This window comes from Canis aureus, chromosome 32 (genome assembly GCF_053574225.1).
Source record: "Canis aureus isolate CA01 chromosome 32, VMU_Caureus_v.1.0, whole genome shotgun sequence".
NCBI classification, from domain to species: Eukaryota; Metazoa; Chordata; class Mammalia; order Carnivora; family Canidae; genus Canis; species Canis aureus.
The window spans coordinates 19,120,729-19,140,771 of NC_135642.1; the positions used below are offsets into that span (position 1 = coordinate 19,120,729).

The 20,043-nt window shown below is 40.4% G+C and overlaps 1 protein-coding gene across 1 annotated transcript in view; it reads left to right on the forward strand.

Moving 5' to 3' along the window:
* Positions 1–11,737: 11,737 nt before the first annotated feature.
* SLC24A5 (solute carrier family 24 member 5) overlaps positions 11,738–20,043 on the forward strand; it is a 28,320-nt gene continuing 20,014 nt past the window's right edge. Inside the window, exons 1-2 of the mRNA XM_077880415.1 lie at positions 11,738–11,858; positions 12,561–12,740. Coding sequence (XP_077736541.1) covers positions 11,738–11,858; positions 12,561–12,740 — 301 coding nt within the window. The remainder of the gene's footprint in view (positions 11,859–12,560; positions 12,741–20,043) is intronic.

The window sequence follows — 20,043 nt, forward strand, 5'->3', positions numbered from 1 at the left end:
ATCCAATTTCTGTTTCACATACATTTAAAATAAATAAATAAATAAATAAATAAATAAATAAATAAATCTCTACTTCTTTCCTTCTCAGGGTTAATTCCCATTTTATTTACCCACAGGATTCTAATGACTCTTCTCAGTTAAGGTTACCCATGATCTCTGTATTGCCAAATGTATTGGACTGTTTTGTATTTCAACTTAACTTCACTGGAAACCACCCATCTTCCACTCTGGCAATACCACAACCCTCTAGTTTTCATCCTACCTCGGTGACCTGCTTGCTGAAATTCATTTGCTGGCTCCTCCTCTTTTATTAGGCTGCACCTTTGAGTTTGTATTCCTATATTCAACTGCCTATTTGACACACAAGGACAGTGGGCTGTAGGGTGGTAAGAGAGATGACACCTCTGTCAGGAAGACTCTGGGCAACAACTGATGGTAACAATGGATATGGAAGGAAGCGTGTTGACCCAAGAGATGTTTAGGAGAAAGAAATATCTGGACTCAGAGATTGAGAGATATGATAGAGGATGGGAAAACTACAAAAAGTCAAGGATGACAACCAGGGTGATGTCATTCACTAAAAGTGGGCACTTGGAGGGAAAATGGGCTGCACATAAAATTAGAAATTTTCCAGAAACCTGGTTTCTCTCAGCTTAGCCTTTAAGAAAAATTAGACAGCATGCAGAGGGTTTGAGGCGGATTCCCTAGCCAAAAGCCTTGATATGCAGGTATTGCCCCTAAAGAACTGGATGTTCTGACCACCTTTGATTTCCGATAGTGAAGGAACCACATGTGCTTTATCCTGCTCTCTATCCCCCACTGCTGCCATTGCACCTGGCATACAGTAGGTGGTTAGTGAATAGTTACTGAGTAACTGAAAGGAAAACACAGTTACTAATAAAATAAGATTACCTGCACCCTCCTCCCAAAAAAAGAAAAGATAGCTAGCAGCTCCTTATGAACAGTTAGGAAATGAACCAGAATGGATGCCTGTTTCCTTTGCCTCTCTTTCTTCATGATAAAATAGAAATATTAGTAGCAACTTCCTTATAGAGTTATTGTAAGAATTAAATACAGTAATAACTATAAAGGCTTGGAACAGTGCATGGATCATAGTAGATGCTCAAAAAAGTCTATTTTTATTATTGATTTTTTTTAACAGAACCTCTACTCTGCCATATGGAAGTGCCAAATGATTTCTATGATTTTTTTTTTTAAAGAAAACCATGAGTCTTAAAGAAAGAGAGAAAGAATCCTGAGACTTGGCTAGAACTTCTGAGCCCTGCATCAGTCTCCCAGGCACAAAAAGACCTGGAGTCAATGAAACAGTTAGCTAAGAGACTCTACCTATATGGCAGCCCTATTTCTACTTCTCTTTGTGACCTCTCCTCAAAGGAAGCCAAGTCTCCTAAGGGAGTGCTGAGTGAATCTTAAATGTTACAGCTAAATTCCTTGTGAAGGGATCAAAGGCTGCTGGTCTTTTGGGGTTCTCCTATGTTACAACTTCCAGCAACATAAGTCCACCATGCAGGACAAATCGATGGCTGCACAAGTCACATTCAAAAGTTTAAGCACAGAAGGCACAGAAAGAGAGGTGGCCCTTCAAAAATGAACCTCTTCCTCCTTTTGTATGTAGGAGAAAAGTCTGAAGATCTCCAGATTAGAAGGATCCATCAGAGCCACAAAATATGGACATGAGCAAAAGGAGATCAGAAAGCATGATAGACTATAGAGACAGCAGCTAAAATTATTTTAACCAATTAAAGCCATTTATGCCATCATAGCCACTGCTCTTTCCTGCCTAAATAGTCTCCCAAAGCATGTGGGAACACCAGAGACGGCTGAGGAAGAGACCAAAATGAGGCCAGCCCAGTTGTTCAGTGGACCGCAACATGGTGAAAGGGATAGCGACCATCCGTCAAAAAGTAGCAACCATCAGGATTTGCCTGGTGCTCTACAGTTTACAAAGTTCTGTAATTGAGATACAATGGGGTTGATGTTTTAGAAATACTTTCCAACTCTTTTTTTTTTCCCATTTCCTCTTACCCTGTGACTAACAACCCATCCATGGAATCAATAGTATTCATGGCTTCAAGGAAAGGGTAGACACAGCCTAGAACCAGGGAGTCACTCCTCAAATTTGGGTTTCAAATTCAATCTGTTTTTTTCTATCCATAGACAACAATTTTGAAAGCCACGATATATTAAAAGAAAAAAAGTGTTTTCCAAAATCTAAAACTCCCTGTTTATAACAAAGAATAGAAGGTGGAATTCTGAGCATAGACTCTCCCCAGCTACCAGGCAGGTTGGAGCCTGTTACACGTAGGTTTCTCTGAAACTGTCACTGAGATGAAGTTGGGGTGTAAGAGGTTTCCTGGGGCTCAGCATCTGTGAGAGAAAAAGGAGGAAGTAGGATTTGGTGGTGGAAGAAGTTGAACTTTGGGGCAGATGAATGAAGCCACAGCCGAACCAATGAGAAGCTGTGAAATGAGCAGTACCCATCAGAGTTGTCTCTGTCTGGCTAACATGCCTGGGCTTCTACAGCTCTCCCTTATTTAGATGTGAGCTTCCCTGGGAATGCTGTGATCTCAGGTGAGGCAGCTCTGTGCTACTCAGGCAGCCTCACATGGGGCTGAGAGGTGGAGGCCACCCACTAATGGCACTCCCAGGGCTGGGGCAACAGTCCTTTCTCGAAGTGGCTCTGGGAGACACATGTTCATGTCTCCCATAGTGACCTTCCAGCTTGAAGAAGAACTGGGAAAAGAGGCAAGAGAAGGGCAACAACTGAGGAATGTATGTCCTTAGGTTCCAGAAAAAAGTACTATTGTTCTAGTTCTTTGGGAATATCTAGCCAAAGACAGAGCAGAATGAGTAGCCCAGTGTTCTGGAAAGCAAAGGCGCTTTTCACAGACTTGTGCATTCCAGGCCTGCAAGAGACTGATTTACAAAGACGGACCACAGTCATAATCGCAACAGCAGTCCCGGACTACAAGGGCATGGTGTACTAAGCTACTCTTATTACAATGGTCAATCTTTTTGGCCCACTTCCCTACTAGCTCCATACCTCCACCACCACAGCGACAGAGCTATGACAACTTCCTTCTCCATCTACTAGGCAAGGACTTCAAAGCACATAGTATAATCTCTACAGCCAATCCCAGCCAGAGAGAATCACAATGCACTTACTGGCTTTCTCTCTTCAGGATCAGGCTCTGATGTTTGGTCCTCATGAGCTCTAGGGCTTTTAAGTTCCAAGCCTAGGGGAGAAGTTCTAAGGCCAGCAAATTTTGAAGAATCCCTGATAAATGCCTTCGTCTCGATTATTTATAGTAAAGGAGGCATCAATCTCCTCACATAGGGTTGGCAGCCTTCAGAGAGCAGACTAAGGAAAAATGATGATGCTAACTCAGACCCTGAGGGGGTTTATTATATTAAAGTGAAGAAAATAAATCTCCACACTCCAGCATATTTTAGTCAGGCCCCTCCACTTCTTGTCTCACTTGCCACCCCTTCAGAGCACCTCAGTGAAATAGAGCTGGAGGAGAAAATGCAAAGTCAGGCTGAGGCAGGCCTTTTTCCGGATCACTCACTCAGCCACCAGGTACTGAAACACTCACGGGAGGCTTTTATTTTAATTCTGAGAGCAAAGACAAAGAAAGACTACCACAAATTAAGTGACAGTAACAAGTATCAAAAAGCAAGCTAAAAACAAAATTCCAATTTTCATAAATATAGCTAATGAAAATCCCTTACCACTTTTCCCCCTAGATGATGGCCTGCCGGATGCATTTGACTTCATTGAGAGCTAAGCACTCTGCCAAGTTCTAATAACACAAAATGTGGTCTCGTGGAATTGCAGCACAGAGGGAAAAGGGACAAATATTTATACTCTAGGTCTATAATCACACAGCCTAAAAAACATGTGGTATTATCCCCCACTTACTACATTTCAGAAACAACAAAGAAGGGGAGATTTAACTGAGGTTTGGATAATCTAAAATTATTTCCACTCCAAAATGTTTTTTTTAAGTAACATTCGATCTAAAAAACTTGAACTCCCCTCTAGTACTCAGAGAATTGACATATGCCCTCCAATAAAAGGAGGGAAAAATAGAAAATTTGAGAAGACTGTGAAGGCCTTCTAGGAATCAAAAATGTTTTTGAATAATGTTCACTGAGTTGGACCCACACAGCAGTGAATGAGACAACCTGGGTTGAAAATTGACCATGTTCAGTCATACCCTAAACCCATCCATGCTCGACCCTGATTTTTGGCTGATAAACTCACTGAGGATGAGGGAGTGGGAAAGATAACAGGCACCTTGTCAATCTGTGAACCGAGTAGAATGCTACTCAACTGCATGGCTATGGCTCAAACTGGCAGCTCTTGTGATGGTTGGAAACAAAATATGAACGTTCTCGGTAGACTGAACTGAAAGTTCCTTGCCTTGAGGATTCCCGGGCTATTTGCCTAAGCAAGCAGCCACTGAAGCCTCCTTGCAACAATGCACTCACATTCAACACTCACTCTCCCCCAGGCCTTCCCAGGTTGCTCTGAACATGGTGACACTCAATCCCTCACCTTACAAGGGTTACCTATGGGGCATGATTCTGCAGGTCTAAACTGCAAAAGGCAATGGCAAAATACATGCACTTTTCTGTATGTATGTTATATATGCAAATATAATACGTGTATATATATTATATAATGTATAATAAAAAGTTCTATCAACAAGCTGGAGTCAGAATATGGGGACAGCCTCAGCCACTGCTTCTTTCTCCTCCTCTGTCCTCACAGTAATAGGGGCAGTCTGTGAAAACTTTCATTTAACGGTGCAGATACTAAAAGGCAGGAGGTGCAAAACATCCCTAGCTTTCATTCTATGGAGGAGAATCAAAACCTTTTGAAATGACTGATTTCAAAGAGCTTCTAACAGTAGATTTTTCCATATTTCCTCCAACAGGAAGTTGGAGAGCCGGTGTTTGAAGCATCAGCAGGTGGAGCTGGAGAGCTAATTGAGCTGCTCGTTTAGGGGACACTTTAGACAAATGCTCAGACATCCGAGCCAATGGCATTTGGATGGGACAAAAAATCCTGTGCATTCTTATGGGGGCCCAGGGATGTTTTCAAGGAAAAGCCACTGTGAAATTCCTTATGTAGTTCATTCATTCGCACCTCCCACAATATTTATTAGATTCCCACCATGTGCCTGACACTGTGTTGAACACCGGCAATGGAGTAGGAAATTAGGTAGGTATGGGTTTACCTTCATAAAACTTACATTCTAGGAGCTGGCTCAGCAAGTGAGGATGTTACGTACATTGACATCAGAGAAACCTTTGCCTACATCTTGGCTCTGTCACTTAGATGGGAACTATGTAACCTTAGATCTTATGCAGTCGTTCAAACTATCATCTATAAAGCAAGGATAGCAATATCCTTCCCAGTACCAGTAGTTCTCAACCCTCCTGGAATCACCCGGGAAATTTTTTAAAGTATCCGTGCGTGAGCCATGCCCAGAAATTTTATTTCATGGGTAAGTGCCAAAACATCAGTAATTCTAAAAGCCACCAGCTACTTCTACTGAGCAGCCAGTGAGAACTCCTCTTCATCTTTTAGGATTGGTAGGAGAATTGCACTGCATGATGCACAAGAATACCTCAGGTTTACTAAACACATGACTGTTAGCTTTGATTCTCAAGCACAACTGCTGCTGTCTTACTCAGCAGAGTTCCAAGTATCTCAGAGAAGACTGTTAAACTGAAGTTGGTCAGTGAGCAAAGAAGAGCTGGAGGTAATTCTGATTGTTTTACTCCTTAAAAGAAGGATGGCTACTAATCTATAACTTGACCATAGCTCAATAACCACCTCTGCACTGACTTTAATGGGTTACTTACTTGGTTATTTCAAGAGATGGCTTGTTCTAGAGATTCCCTATTTGTTTATTCATTTTAATTTCCATTTTGATACAAACCGCTACTCAGAGTCTAATACTGTTGAATACCAGCAAAATATTAATAAGAAGAATTAAGAAGTTATCTAGTTCAGTCCTTTTATTTTAAATGGGCGTGAGGAAACCCTAGGAAGTAAAGTCAAAATACCAAGAGTCAACACCCAGTGGGTTCAGTTTTGTTTTGTTTGCACAGCATGAACCTCAGTAACAGTTTAGCTGTATGCAACTTTACATAATAGATGAGTTTCCCACTGGTTGTATGTAAATAGAATCTTTATCAAGTATAAGCATATGTTCAATGTACTAAAAAAAAGTTCTGGTTAAAAAAATACAGCTATGGATTCCTTTGGTTAAAAAAGAAAAGGTTTTTCAAGACGGAGACAGGAGTGGCACGGTTTCTCAATCTTTCCGAATCTCCACATAGAAACAAAGAAACTAGGTAGCAAAGATCCATTAACAGCATTTAACGGAAAGTTGTAAGGAGCTTATCACCACCAGCCCCAAACACAAAGTGCCCTCATGCCACCAAATATGCATAGAATCAGCTTGTATGCAGGAGAAAGTACAGGAAAGGCCCAGGGAATCTGACCAACTTGAGAACAGGAGACCCCAAGAAAACAACAAAAATTGGATGAAATACAATAGGACTATTTGCAACCAACAGTTAAACACCAAAAAAAGGTTCAGCTCAGTGTAACAGTGGTTGAGTACAAAGGGTCACAAGAAGGTCTGATACATATGAACTCTCGAAACCAATCAAGCAGGGCTCCCTTCCAGGATTAGGCTGACACACAGAGATTTGAAACTACATATTGAAACATCTAGTCATGAAATAAAAGCTAACCAGGACAGCAACAACAGGGGAAAAAAGGACAGAGGAGGTCCCAATACAAGTAGGCATGGGGTACAGAGCCAGCAAATTTCAGAGATTTGGAACACCACCAGAAAACAATAGAAGAGCGATCTCTGCAAATTGAGAAAAGCTACACTGAACAACACCTCTTCTTAAAGTTCAGGAAAAATTAGTTTCACATAAAAATGACAAAAATAAAGATACAGAGGTCAAATCCCACACAAAGTTACTATAAAAATAAAAGAGAATAAGGGGCAGAATAGCACTGCTTCAAAAACGGGAAGCATGCTAGGAAGACATGCCCACACAACAGATCAAACTGCAACTAGAATCTAGAAGGCTTGAAGAAAATCATATAAGATAAAAAGAACAACATAAATCAAATTAGAAAGAAAAAACTCAGATATGTGGTGTGGTAGCAATCTGGAAATACTGGATATAAAAGAAAAATTTTTGAAAAAAATGAGTATGAAACTAGAAGGAACACAGAAGCAGTAAACACAGCAGATAATATCTTAAAAGAAATGAAATGCAAAAAAGAAAAGAAGAAAAAATTTTAAATCAAAAAGAAGTGAGAAAAAAACAAAAAGAAGTGAGAAAAAAAAGGTGAGAAAAAAATAGAAAAGATTTATGACCAAGTAACAATATTGAAGATATTCAAAGAATATCCAACATAGAAATAGTGGAAGTCCCTGAAAGAATAAATCCAAAGAAAGGTAACAGAATACTAAAAACTGTAATTCAATAAAACTTTCCTGAAACAAAGAAATTTGAAACTACAATTGAAAGACCACATTATATACCTAAGAATACTGACTTAAAATGACCAACACTCTGATAGATATATTCTAGTATAATTACTAAACGTTAAAGAAAAAAAATCTTCTGGGTATTTAGGAAAAAAAAGAAATCGACTTAAGGGAAAGAAAATTATATAATTATCAGCTTGTCAACAACAATGCTTTATGCCACAAGGAAACAAAGTGACATATTTAAGATACTCAAGGGAAAAAAATATGAGCCAGTGATTTTATATCCAGCACAGCTGACTTTCAAGTATAAAGACCATTGAGAAATCATTATTGACAGGAAAGAACTCAAGGAACACTATTCCCATGAGCTTTTCCAAGGCATCTACTAGAAAATAAGTTTCAGGCAAGTCAACCAAGACAAGTTGAGGTTTAAAGGGAGCCACTTAATGACTATATGCCCAGGCAATGCAGATAGGCTATAGCTCCTGGAATGGAAGAATGGAAAGAGCACGAACAAAAATTTTTAATTCTTCTCAGTAATTAATATTAGTGGTTGTAGAATCTATGTCATCATTTGAGACTCATATTTGTAATATAGGATCAGTGAATAAGTAATTATGAAATATCAGATATTCTAATTCTATCATCCAGGACCCTTGAATGGGAAGTATGAGTATGAACTCATGAGGTATTTTATTAAGAGATATTGGGGTGGGGGAGACAGGGGAACTACAAATAATGAGCAATCCAGCAACAATGAGCATCCTTAGCCACCCAGATTCTTAGATCATGATATGGATGTTCTTTCCACTTAAAAAAATAAAGGAGTATTTTGGAGAAATGACTGGTTTTATGTTTAAGATGAGCCCAGAACATCTCTTTTATATCAGATAATAAGAAAGCTATCAAAAACTATTAAGGTCATGTCAAAGGCTCTCAGAACTCAACCTAGACATAAGGTTCCCACCAGCTAAAGATGAGATGATTTAAAATTCAAAAAGGATAATCATTGCAATTGGAAGCCATCAAATATATTTAAATACAGGGGATCCCTGGGTGGCTCAGCAGTTTGGCACCTGCCTTCGGCCCAGGTCGTGATCCTGGAGTCCCGGGATTGAGTCCCACGTCGGGTTCCTTGCATGGAGGATGCCTCTGTGTGTGTGTCTCTCTCATGAATAAATGAATGAAATCTTTAAAATATATATATTATATATATATAATATATATTTTAATACATTGACTCATAATCGTTTTTAAAATATAGTTCGTTATTTTGGAAAAAATTGAGAACCAATTAACTTGAGAACTGATAAGTAGAGGAAAAGGATCAAGTACATACCTTATCTTTTCCATCTAAACTGGGTACCCAAAGAGTAGATGATAGAAATCATCTCACTGTAAAACATTGCAAGTAATAAGTGAAGAAAAAATTATAGATAGAATTAGAGCATGACCGTTTTGTGACCTCAAAAGAAGGAATGGTGCTAACATCACAAAAGGAAAGACAGGTGCGGACCTTGTGTGCTTTCTGAGGAAAGGTCACACCACTCACCCACTTTGGTCTTGCCAGTGGGTCAGAAAACCCAGTCTGATCAAGCCTCTGCCTCCAGCCGCCAATTAACAAAAAAAGAGGGAAAAGAGGAACATGTTGAGCTATGCCATCGGACACACTCAACAAAATCAGAACTCTGGGAAACTGCAGATCAAGTGTCCTGGCGTCTTCCAACAGATAAATTATAAAAAAGAAAGAAAAAACAGAAAGAGAGAGAATGAGAGAGAGAAGAAGGAGAAATCTGTAAACTAAAAGCACCTTAAAAGTCTTTTTTTCTAAGGCTAATCTATAGTGTCCTAAAGATGCCCCCATTTAGATGTGGGTAATAAACTATTAAAAATACACTCACACGGAAGTGACCACTATGGAAGTCGGGAGCTGTTTACTTTCCAGGAGATGGGATTGAGGCACATGCAGGGACTTCTAGGGTGGCTGGGAAAGTTCTATTTCTTGATTTGAAGTGTTTACAAGTGAATCCATCTTAGAAAATTACAATAATAATATGACAGCAAAGTGTACATTTATTTTGTGTGGCTTTATCTGTGATTTTACAATAAAAAAAACTTTATAAGATACTTTTGCAAAGTGAGCAATAAATGTATAAGGCGGATCTAATTAACCTCCTAATGTCCTTGGTAAATTCATATTTGGTTTTGACTTTGTTCGGAGCAAGTACACATGTGTTCTGGGAATGTGTTTTCAAGAACCATTATAATGTAATCAATCCACAAATGTTTATTAAGTACCTACTATGAGGGGGCCTGAGTGGCTCAGTTGTTAAGTGTCTGCCTTCAGCTCAGTTCACCATCCCAGAGTCCTGGGATCAAGCCCTGCATCAGGCCCCCGGCTCAGCTGGGAGTCTGCTTCTCCCTCTGTCTCTACCTCTCCCTCTGCTTGCTCTCTCAAATAAATAAATAAAATCTTTTAAAAATAAATAAAAGTACCTACTATGTGTAAGGCACTCCTATTCCATTATAACTGGCTTGTATCTTCAGATGTTTGCTGTTTCCTGGATTAATATTGGCCATTAGAAATATTTACTGTTGATTTGAATTTTTGTGCTATTTTGTTTATAATGTTCACTTTTATTAATTGGTTGAACTACTGCATTTTGGAGAGGAAAGGCTCATGTGACACATCCACTCCGCACAAAAGTGGTTCCTACCCTGGCCCCAGCCACTGCAGGCCCTGAGGCCACGGTTCAGTGGCCCAGGGCGCCACCTTCTGTGGGGGTTGGGTCGGTGCTGCTTGCTGAGAATTTGCTCTGTTTTGGGCTACAGTTTGCTGACTCATCATCCCAACCTCACAACCACACCACACATGTGGATAGACAGTTCCTAGAAATGACAATTTCAGAAAGGTTTATAATGGCTACCAATTCCCAGCAAAACAAAAGGGCATTTGGGAATTGTTACCAACCAAAGATCATAAACATCCGGAAGCAACTTAACTCTTTTCCACCAGAAAAACCCAGTTTCTAAATCTAAAACTTAGCAAGCACATCAATTTTTATGCTTTTTCCGCAAAGCAAAGGAACCACGAGAGTTGCAAAACTTAAAAAAAGAAATCCTTTGGCCAAGAAGCTTTTATCTTAATCAAGAGTAACACGTTAATAATAATATAGATAGATGATAAATAGATAACACTGACCACGCGGCAGAGGCTGCTCTGGGGGATTGCATGCATTCATCTCTGTAATCCTCACCACAGAGGTGAGGTAGCACTAACCTTCCCTTTTTTACAGATAATAGAACTGAGGAGCAGAGAGGTTAAATAACATGCCCAAGGACACACAGCTAGTATCAGCAGCGCTTAGGACTCATACTATAGTCTGGCTCCAGAATCTGTGCTATTAGGCACAGGTTACTTCACTGCCCCCAAATTCTCAATGCTGTGGCAAGCGAACTACATGCTGGGGTAGGCAAGATAGTGGTATTTAGCCCTCCCGGGCTTGCTGAATTTGTATTTCAGAACCTCTGGCAGAGAGTACAGCTAACCAATGATCAAAGAGCATCCACCATGTCTCCACTGCAGTTCTTAAGGCTGTCTGCTTCTTTCCAGCCCCACCGCTACAGCTCTGGTTCAAGCCCTCGTCATTTCTCCACTAGATTATTGCAACAGCCTCCAAAGTTACCTTTTTGCCTCTAGCCCTAACCGAAGAGGAGAGGCCCAAAAGAAACATAAAAACATGCCAATCTAGTCAAAGAATTCACATACACCAGCCGCAGCAACTTCTCGGAGGGAGGGAGGGCTGGAGAGGGCGAAATGGAGGAAGTTGCAAACTGAGGTCAGTCCAAATCTAGAGAAAGTCAAAATCACAGCTACTATGAAGACCAGTAAATCAAACCATGCCTTAAAGAGCAAGCTGCCTGGATCTGCCCTCGGGGACTACTACAGCTGTATCACATGAATCTTCTGCTCTGCTCCCCAGCTCCCCCAGCCTCTCTGGAGCTTGGGGCTCCTAATCAGAGAAGCTTGTCTGGCTCTTTTCACCCTCCCTCCTGCACAGGCCTTGCTGAGATGTGTCCTGGGCAGGGCAGTGAGCAGGAAGGAGACTCCTCACATGATCCAGCTTATTCCTCCCTTTCACCCCTTCCCAAAGCAGCACACTGCAGTAAGAGCAGAAATGCAGGCGGAAGGGGGCCAGCGGTGGGCAAGAAGAGCTCTGCTCCTCGCCATCCTCTGGGCTACTGCACACTTGCCTCCTCCAGGTGCCTCTCTGCTCCAGCGTGTCCCAAGGGCCACAGGTAGGTGGACACTGGGGTCAGCTGCCCCCCCTGCTGCTGCCACAGAGGGAGGGACGAAGGGACAAAGAGAGGGAGATCTCACTTGACTCACTTGGGCTTATGCTCGCTCCTCTGATTTTAAGCATTTGGAATAATATCAAAGACTTTTGATCCTTCGAGTAAGTTCTCAAAGATAGCTCAGAAATCATTCATAGACATCATGAAGCAGGCAAGTCTCCAGTTTTTTATTGTTGGAGACTTTATCATGAAAGAGAATCTTCTTTCGTCTTAGAAATTCTCTCTGCTACAGTGGAGGATTCTTCACAGGCCTGTGGACAGCCTGGGCTCTGAAATGGGAAAATGAAATTGTACGGATAGTAGGAATCTTTCTCATCAGAGATATAGTTTCTCTTTGAGGAGGAGGAGGGATTCAGAATTCCCTTTTTGAAATAAAGCAGACAAGGAAGAGGGATCTCATGATTTTCTTTTTTCTAATTCTTTTACTATCATCAGCTTATTTCATTAAAGCTCCTTTTTGGGCTCCAAAGATTATTTTTTTTAAAAGCTCTGCAAAGCTCTACATCATTTATACATTTTCACCAGGGTTCTTAAAATGCCACCCAGTTACTGCATACTTAGCGTTTTCTTAAGGAATTTCTCTTCATGGCCTTGGAACAAGTGACACAAGCATACTTCAAATTTTCACCTTCTTTTCCTTACCAGGAAATAGCACCCAATGTGTTATTTCTCCATCACTGGAATTTCCTGAAGGGTTTTTCACAAAACAGGAGCGCACAGATGGAGGCATCGTGATCTACTTCCTAATTATCCTTTACATGTTCGTGGCCCTGTCTATTGTCTGTGACGAGTACTTCCTACCCTCCCTGGAAATCATCAGTGAATGTAAGTGGCTGGAAATCTCCCCTAAAGCTTCCAAAATAGTTGTGCCACACATACGTGGCTGTCTTGAAAAACAGCTCAGCAACAATTTAGTCCATCTCAACTGGTTGCAGAGCATAGACTTCTGTGTTTCGGGGCCCTACCTTAAAACAACTGGCCTGCGCGTGGCTTTTCTTGGTAGTTAATGTGCAGCAGGGCATCTTATTTAAATGAGTACCCAGCAAGTATTATTATAATGACTATCTCCAGAAACTCTCTGTCTACTATACTGCCCGGCTGGCTGTTTGTTAGTAAACTGTTCCGAGTTTTCACATATGTGTGTTTGGTGTGTACTCCTAAGACAAAGCATGCCTGATGCTTGCCACTTTATACTTTAAAAAACTTTTTTCTTTTTAAGTTTTACTCTAAAATTGTTGAAAGTTTTTTTAAAGGTAGATGGTAAACAACATTAAGGACTATCCTCCCCCTTTACCTTTCTCAGCCTTATGCTAGTAAGGAAACTAACCGATGTTTATGAACCAATAAACAAATAAATCCTGCATCCTATGCAAAGTGACCTCAGGCATCAGATTATTGTAAATTGAGTTTTACTAAAACTAAGTTCAGTTAGTGTTTTCTGAATGTAAGATCTGCTGGGCCAAGCCCCTCTCTTCCATCCCTTCAGCCATGTGGATCACCCAGAACTCTGAGCACAGAGCTTTCATTGGTATACTGGCTTCTTAAAGTCAGGATATCAATGCTGATTCATTCATGCCATATACAACAAAAGTGCCAGCAGAAGTTTCCAGTGTGTCTCCAGCTTGGTGAGTGGAGTTGGCTGAGCATGCTCACCTCAGAGAATGTCAAAATTAAGGGGTAGGTTTCGAACTGCATGCTCACAGGAGTGCACAGAAAAGGTACCCTCTCCCCCCACCAAACAGACACACACACACACACACACACACACACACACACACACACACACTGCTAGCATTTCTTCCCAGAAAGAGAGAGCTAGAACATTAACTCTCTCTTTTCCCATGGCCCCAGACCCCTACCCCCGCTTAACTGCTAGTGATTTTCTCTCCTGTTCACTACATCACTGCAGTATCTTTAAGACCTAAAACAGGACCTGGCAAGAACACAGGCTCTCAACATGAATCTGTTTAAAGAAAAAAATTCATAAAACAGGTCAGGGTAAGTTTGTTATAGTTATTATCATTTAACATAAGTAGGTATAAATACAGCCATTTTTATATTGACATTCCATTTTACATCACCACTAATTTTTTTTTACTACAGATTAAATTACTTTAACATAGTATTTTTACTGAGATTGATGAAATGCAAGAAAAAAAAGAAAGAAAAAAGTAAAATCACCTACATTTTCATCACTCAGATTCCTCACAGTCCCCATCTGGTGTATTTCCTTTCAGGCTTTTAGATCTTGCTATAGATAGAGTTTGAGTTTTTTTTTCTTTTCCCTCATATTATTCTGCACATTTCCCCATATTATTAAATACTCTTCAAAAACATAATTTTTAATGGTAGCATGATTTTGTAAATTACTTAAGTACCTCACACTGGGTTTTATACATAGTAGGTATCCAGTAGAAATGTATCATGATTTTTAAAATTATTGATCTCTTTAGACATTTGTGGGTTTTTTTTTTCATTCTTATTCTAAGAAATGTTGTGCTCATACTTGTATAAAATCTTTGCAAACTTCTCTGATAATTTTTTGATAAAGACGCTCAACTATGCATATTTCAAGCTTTATTTTATACCTTACCAAAAACACTTCACAAAAGGTGAACCAACTTAAACCTCCAGAATTGTGCGATAGTTTCCATTCCAGAAAACCATGAATAATAGCATTTCAAATGTCTTTGCTAATTGCTTTAAAATGGAATTTCACTTTATAAAATTTGTATTTATCCTATTATTTGTGAGATTGAAAACTTCATATTTATTGAAATTTGTGGTTTTGCTTTTTTTATTCATGTTCTAATAGGAAGGGATTTGTCTTTTTCTTATTGATTCCCAAGACTTTTTTTTTTTTAATATAAAGATATTATGGGGCAGCTCAGGTGGCACAGCGGTTTAGCGGTGCCTTCAGCCCAGGGTGTGGTCCTGGAGACCCGGGATCGAGTCCCACGTCAGGCTCCTGCATGGAGCCTGCTTCTCCCTCTGCCTGTGTCTCTGCCTCTCTCTCTCTGTCTCTCATGAATAAATAAATAAAATCTTTAAAAATATATATAAGGATATTATCCTTTTTCTAATATAATTGTTATATCCTATGCTTTTCCATTGTTTGCTGTTTGCATTTGTATTTTATGTGTTTATCCCATTGAAGTTTACAGATCTTTAAGTAAATTTATAAATATGTTCCTTTATGATTCTCCTTTTGGTTTTATACTTACACATTTATCCCCAGGTCATAAAAATTGTCATATTTTCTTTTACTTGTAGTTTCTTTTTTTTTTTTTTATTTTTTGACATTTCTTTCTTTCACTGAGAACTTGTTTTACTATAGGATGCATTGCAATTTTTTCAGAAAGTTATCGATTTTCATATACTAAATTCATATATATACACACATATATATTCATATATACATATGTCCATAAATAAATATATATGTGTGTGTGTGGGTATATGTGTGTGTGTGTATATATATATATATATATATATATATATATATATATATAGAACATCTGCTTCTATACTCTTAAACTTCTAATAATCTATTTGTTTGCCCTTGTGCCAGGACTGCACCTTTAATTAGAAAACCTACATACGTCATGTTAACTATACTAACAATATATTTTATGTATTTATTTTATTTTTTAAAATACTTATTTATGTTAGAGAAAGAGAGCTCAAACAGGAGAGGCGCAGAAGGAGAGGGAGAGAGAGAACCCAAGGAGACTTCATACTGAGCTCAAAGCCTGATACAAGACTTGATCTCATGACTCCGAGATTATGACCTGAGCCGCTGGGGCACCTGGGTGGCTCAGTCAGTTAAGCTTGCAACTCTTGAGTTTGAGGATTTTTCTGTACATGTTTTCTGCACATTTCCCCATATTATTAAATGTTGGTAATGGTCTCAGGGTTGTGAGATTGAGCCATGTTGGCCTCTGAGCTCAGCATGGAGTCTCCTAAATTTCTGTCTCCCTCCCTCTCTGCCTCTCCCTCCCCCCCCCCTTCTGCCCCAGGCTCACACACTCTCTTTCTCAAAGATAAACAAATAAATCTTTAAAAACAAAACAAAACAAAAGCTAAGAAATTTTAAATTCAAGGCACTTTTCTAGCCCTGCAGAAGAAACTGCATTAAAATTAAAATTTGGATTGCTACTTCAAAATAATCTTCATTAAGTGACTTCATTGAATATTTATGATAATGACTTCTACCAGGCCACTTGTGGAATTATTTTGAAACATCATCAGCAGACAAGTGAATCGCTCTTTGCTCTGAAATATAATACAGTAGCTATTATGAATGTGTAAATTCAGAACATGGCCCACAATTCTGATGTGTGGGAGGTGCGGGGTGGGGTGTAGTCCCCCCAAGAGGAAGCAATTCTGATGCTATTTACCCAGAGGATAGTATCAGATTCCAGACTGTCCCCTCCCTTGGTCCTCACTGACTCAGATGCCATTTGCAAGCCCAAATTATTACCTGTGCTTCTGACTGACTGGCTGTTGGGAGTTCCAATGACACCCTTTTTGGGTTTCAAATACCAGGCATAAGTCTGGGTTGTTACCTATACTTCTGACCAACTGGCTATAAATCAGAGGTTCCCATGACCCCCTCCTCGGGTTCAAGTAATTTGCTAGAGTGGCTCACTGAACGCAAGAGAAATATTCTCCTTACCTAGCTTACTAGTTTATTATAAAAGAATATAACTCAGGAACAGCCAAAGGTGGAGAGATGCCTGGGCAAGGTACTAGAAAAGGGAGCAGAGCTTCCATGCCCTCTCCAGGCATGTCACTCTCCCAGCTCTCCAAACCCCATCTTTTTGGGTTTTTTTATGGAGGCTTCATCACATAAGCATTATTGATTACATCATTGACCACTGGCAATTGGTTCAGCCTCCAGCCCTTCTCCTTTCTGTGGAGGCTTGGAGGTAGGACTAAAAGTTGCCACCCCCTAATCACATGGTTTGTTCCCTTGGCAACCAGCAGCCATCCTTAGATGGTGACCAAAATATACTTCATTAACATAACAAAATATACTTCATAACATAACATAACATAACATAACATAACCTTTGTCACTCTCCATATTTAGGAATTTCCAGGGCTTTGGGGAGCTGTGAACCAGGAACTATGGATGAAAAGCAAATATATATTTTTTTATAAATCAACAATATCACAGCCCACCTCCTGGTCTTCACACACATATCCCCCTAATGCCAAAACAATCATAGCAGTCAAAAGATACTGGCACAGGGGAGCACCTGGGTGTTTCAGTCGTTGAGCATCTGCCTTTGGCTTGGGTCATGATCTCAGAGTCCTGGGATCAAGCCCCACATTGGGGGTCCCTGCTTGGAGGAGAGTCTGCTTCTTCCTCTCCCTGTGCCCCTCTCCACTGCTCATGCACATGTGCGTGTGCGGGCGCTCTCTCTCTCTCTCTCTCTCAAATAAATAAATGAATCATCTAAAACAAAAAAACAAAACAAAACAAAAAGATGCTGGCACATTACTAGACCCTCATTCAGTCCTTAGTAACTAACTACCCAGTCCACCATGCCGGTCTAGATCAGGGGCAGCAAAGTCACTAGCAAGACCCTCTCCCTCAGTCCATTCCTGATCACACAACGCAAGGTCACTCTGGCGCACTGAGTAGTGAGCTACTTTTATCACAAGCAATATGGCTGAATTAATCCCAATTTGGCAGAGGGAGTGAAGGTACATCCTATCCCATGGGGCTCTCAGGAATTGTGACATAAAGGTTAAAAACATAGTTACAGTTTCCGGCTCAGCAATCCTCCCTGCTTCTAGCCCTTGTAACTACAAGGACCAGTGCATCTAGCAGGAGGGCAAAACAAACAAAACGAAAGTTGAGGTGATGTGAGGAAGAAAGAATATAGCAGCTTCCCTTCCCCCTCTTGCCCAGATCCACCAGAAAAAAAGCAGCTACCTCGTGGGGCCACACCTTCAGGACTCCTCATATTGAGGGTGAGCACACACTGGTGAAGACTTGTGAGCCAGTCCTTCAGGCCTTTTTCTTCCTGTTTTCAATAACCAATGTTTCAGTCATTGGTTATGTCAACCACTCCAATTCTCTATCAAATTTATCTCTCTGCCCATTGTTGGATATTATGGGCTGTAAAATGGGTTCCTCAGTCTGAAGAAGTGATGGTCAGTAATCCAAATCCATGTAATATCTTCTGCTCCTGTTCTTTTGTAGTATTTTGAGCATTTGCATCTAATATCAGGGAAGCAAAGCCCAGTCTGGAGGCAGCGAATACTCCTGTCAGGACCCACTGGTAGCCCCCAAAGGCCACCAGCATCAATCTCACTTGCCAGCTACATTCAGGACCTTCTCCCCAGGGAATCTACCACATAGCCATCCACAGTCTCCATCTCTCTTGTTGGTAGATAGAGCAGCTCTTATTGGTATTTTGTGCTTCAGAGGGTGCAAGAACAATGTGTCTGGTTTCAGCCCATCTTTGCACTACTGCAGACCCTCCTGTCTACTCATTTCATGGACCAGTCAGCCATCTCAAGGGAGCATACAGGGATATCTACTTATCAATTTCAATCGCCTTCCAAACTTGGAAGGGCATTCTTCTTATAGGCTTCTTCTCTAATACACCTTTCAAATGTTCAGAGTGATTTCCATAGGGTTATGTCTTATATGGGCACACCTTTAGTACTCAGGTTTCTATTGCCTTTCTAATCTGATCATACAGCCAGGCCAATGGACACTGTCCCGGAAACTTCTCTTCTCCACCCACTGCCCATTTTACCCACTCTTGCACAAAAGGTCCTCAGTGAGGGGTCAACCCAAGAGACCCTGGCTCCTTTAGGAATCTTTGATTCATCTGCCTGACCACTGCTCCAGGTGACTGCTGGTCCATTTTCTCATAGTAATCTCTACCTTCCAGTTTTTAAAATTTCCCAGACAGAGGTAAATACAGCAGAATTGTTTGGGGTCCTTTAATGGTGGGTGACCAATACTGGGTCCCACTGGCCCACAAACCTTAGGTTATGCTGCATGAAAACTTTTGTTTATACCCCATCAATGTGTTCTTTATTCATCCCATTCTCTAGTAACCATCTAAAGATTTCCACCCTGCAGGGACAAGTCCCACCACTCTCCTCTTTCTGATTCCTTTGTTTTGTCCCTTTCTATATTTGCTTTGTTAATGTATTTCTTAATAACCTTCTAGAAATTTTTACCTTCTTGCAAACAGTCCCTTAACTCTCCCCTTGGTTTTCCCCATTTTCTTATTAAATAACCTGATGCTTTTATTAGCATCTGTAAGACCAAGGCGGGGAAGCTTAGCACATTTGATAAAGATTCCCTGTTTTTCTGTTTTGCAACAATAAGGTTATATGGGGTGCTCATGTGGGGAGGACCCTCTTAATCACAGCATTTATCATGATGTGGGTAATGGACATATTCAGGGGGTGAATATCCTAATCTTCATAAAACCAATCCCACATGGCTTACATACAGAACATTATCATTGGCTTCATTAGGGATGTTCCACTTTGACATTTATAGGGAAAATTGGGCAGTCTCCCTTCTCAGGGTAACCAGACCTTTCCATGGCTTTTATCCAGTCCTCTAGGCTGGCTGCTCCCTCTGGAATAACCTCCTATATGTATGGATCACGTATGGCCATCTGTGATTTTTCCATAGTGAGACATTTGTCCCATATCAACCCAAACATGCTCTTTCGCTCTGCAGCATTCAAAACCAGGCATAGCCCCCAACTCACTCTCACAATCCCCTTCAGTAAAGATTCCTCATGAAGTTACTGATACTCATCCACAAAATGAAACAATTCCTTCATACTATACCCTCTGGTTTCAATGGTTTCTTGGTTTTGCTGTTGCTCCCTATTGACTACCTACTTGGTAACCAGAAGTCTTAGAAGTACTTTTTGCTGCCCCTGCATAATTTCCCCCTTGTTGAGTGGCCTTGAGGCCAGTAGCCTACACACAGACTCACAGAAATCTGAGCTTGGTCTAGCATCAAGGTCTGACCAGACAGTCTCTTTTACTTTTAGTTTAGCCATTACAGATAACAATAACCAAGAGGTAGATGATTTTGCCTTTTTCATAGACTTTGCATTTCCTTATGCATCAA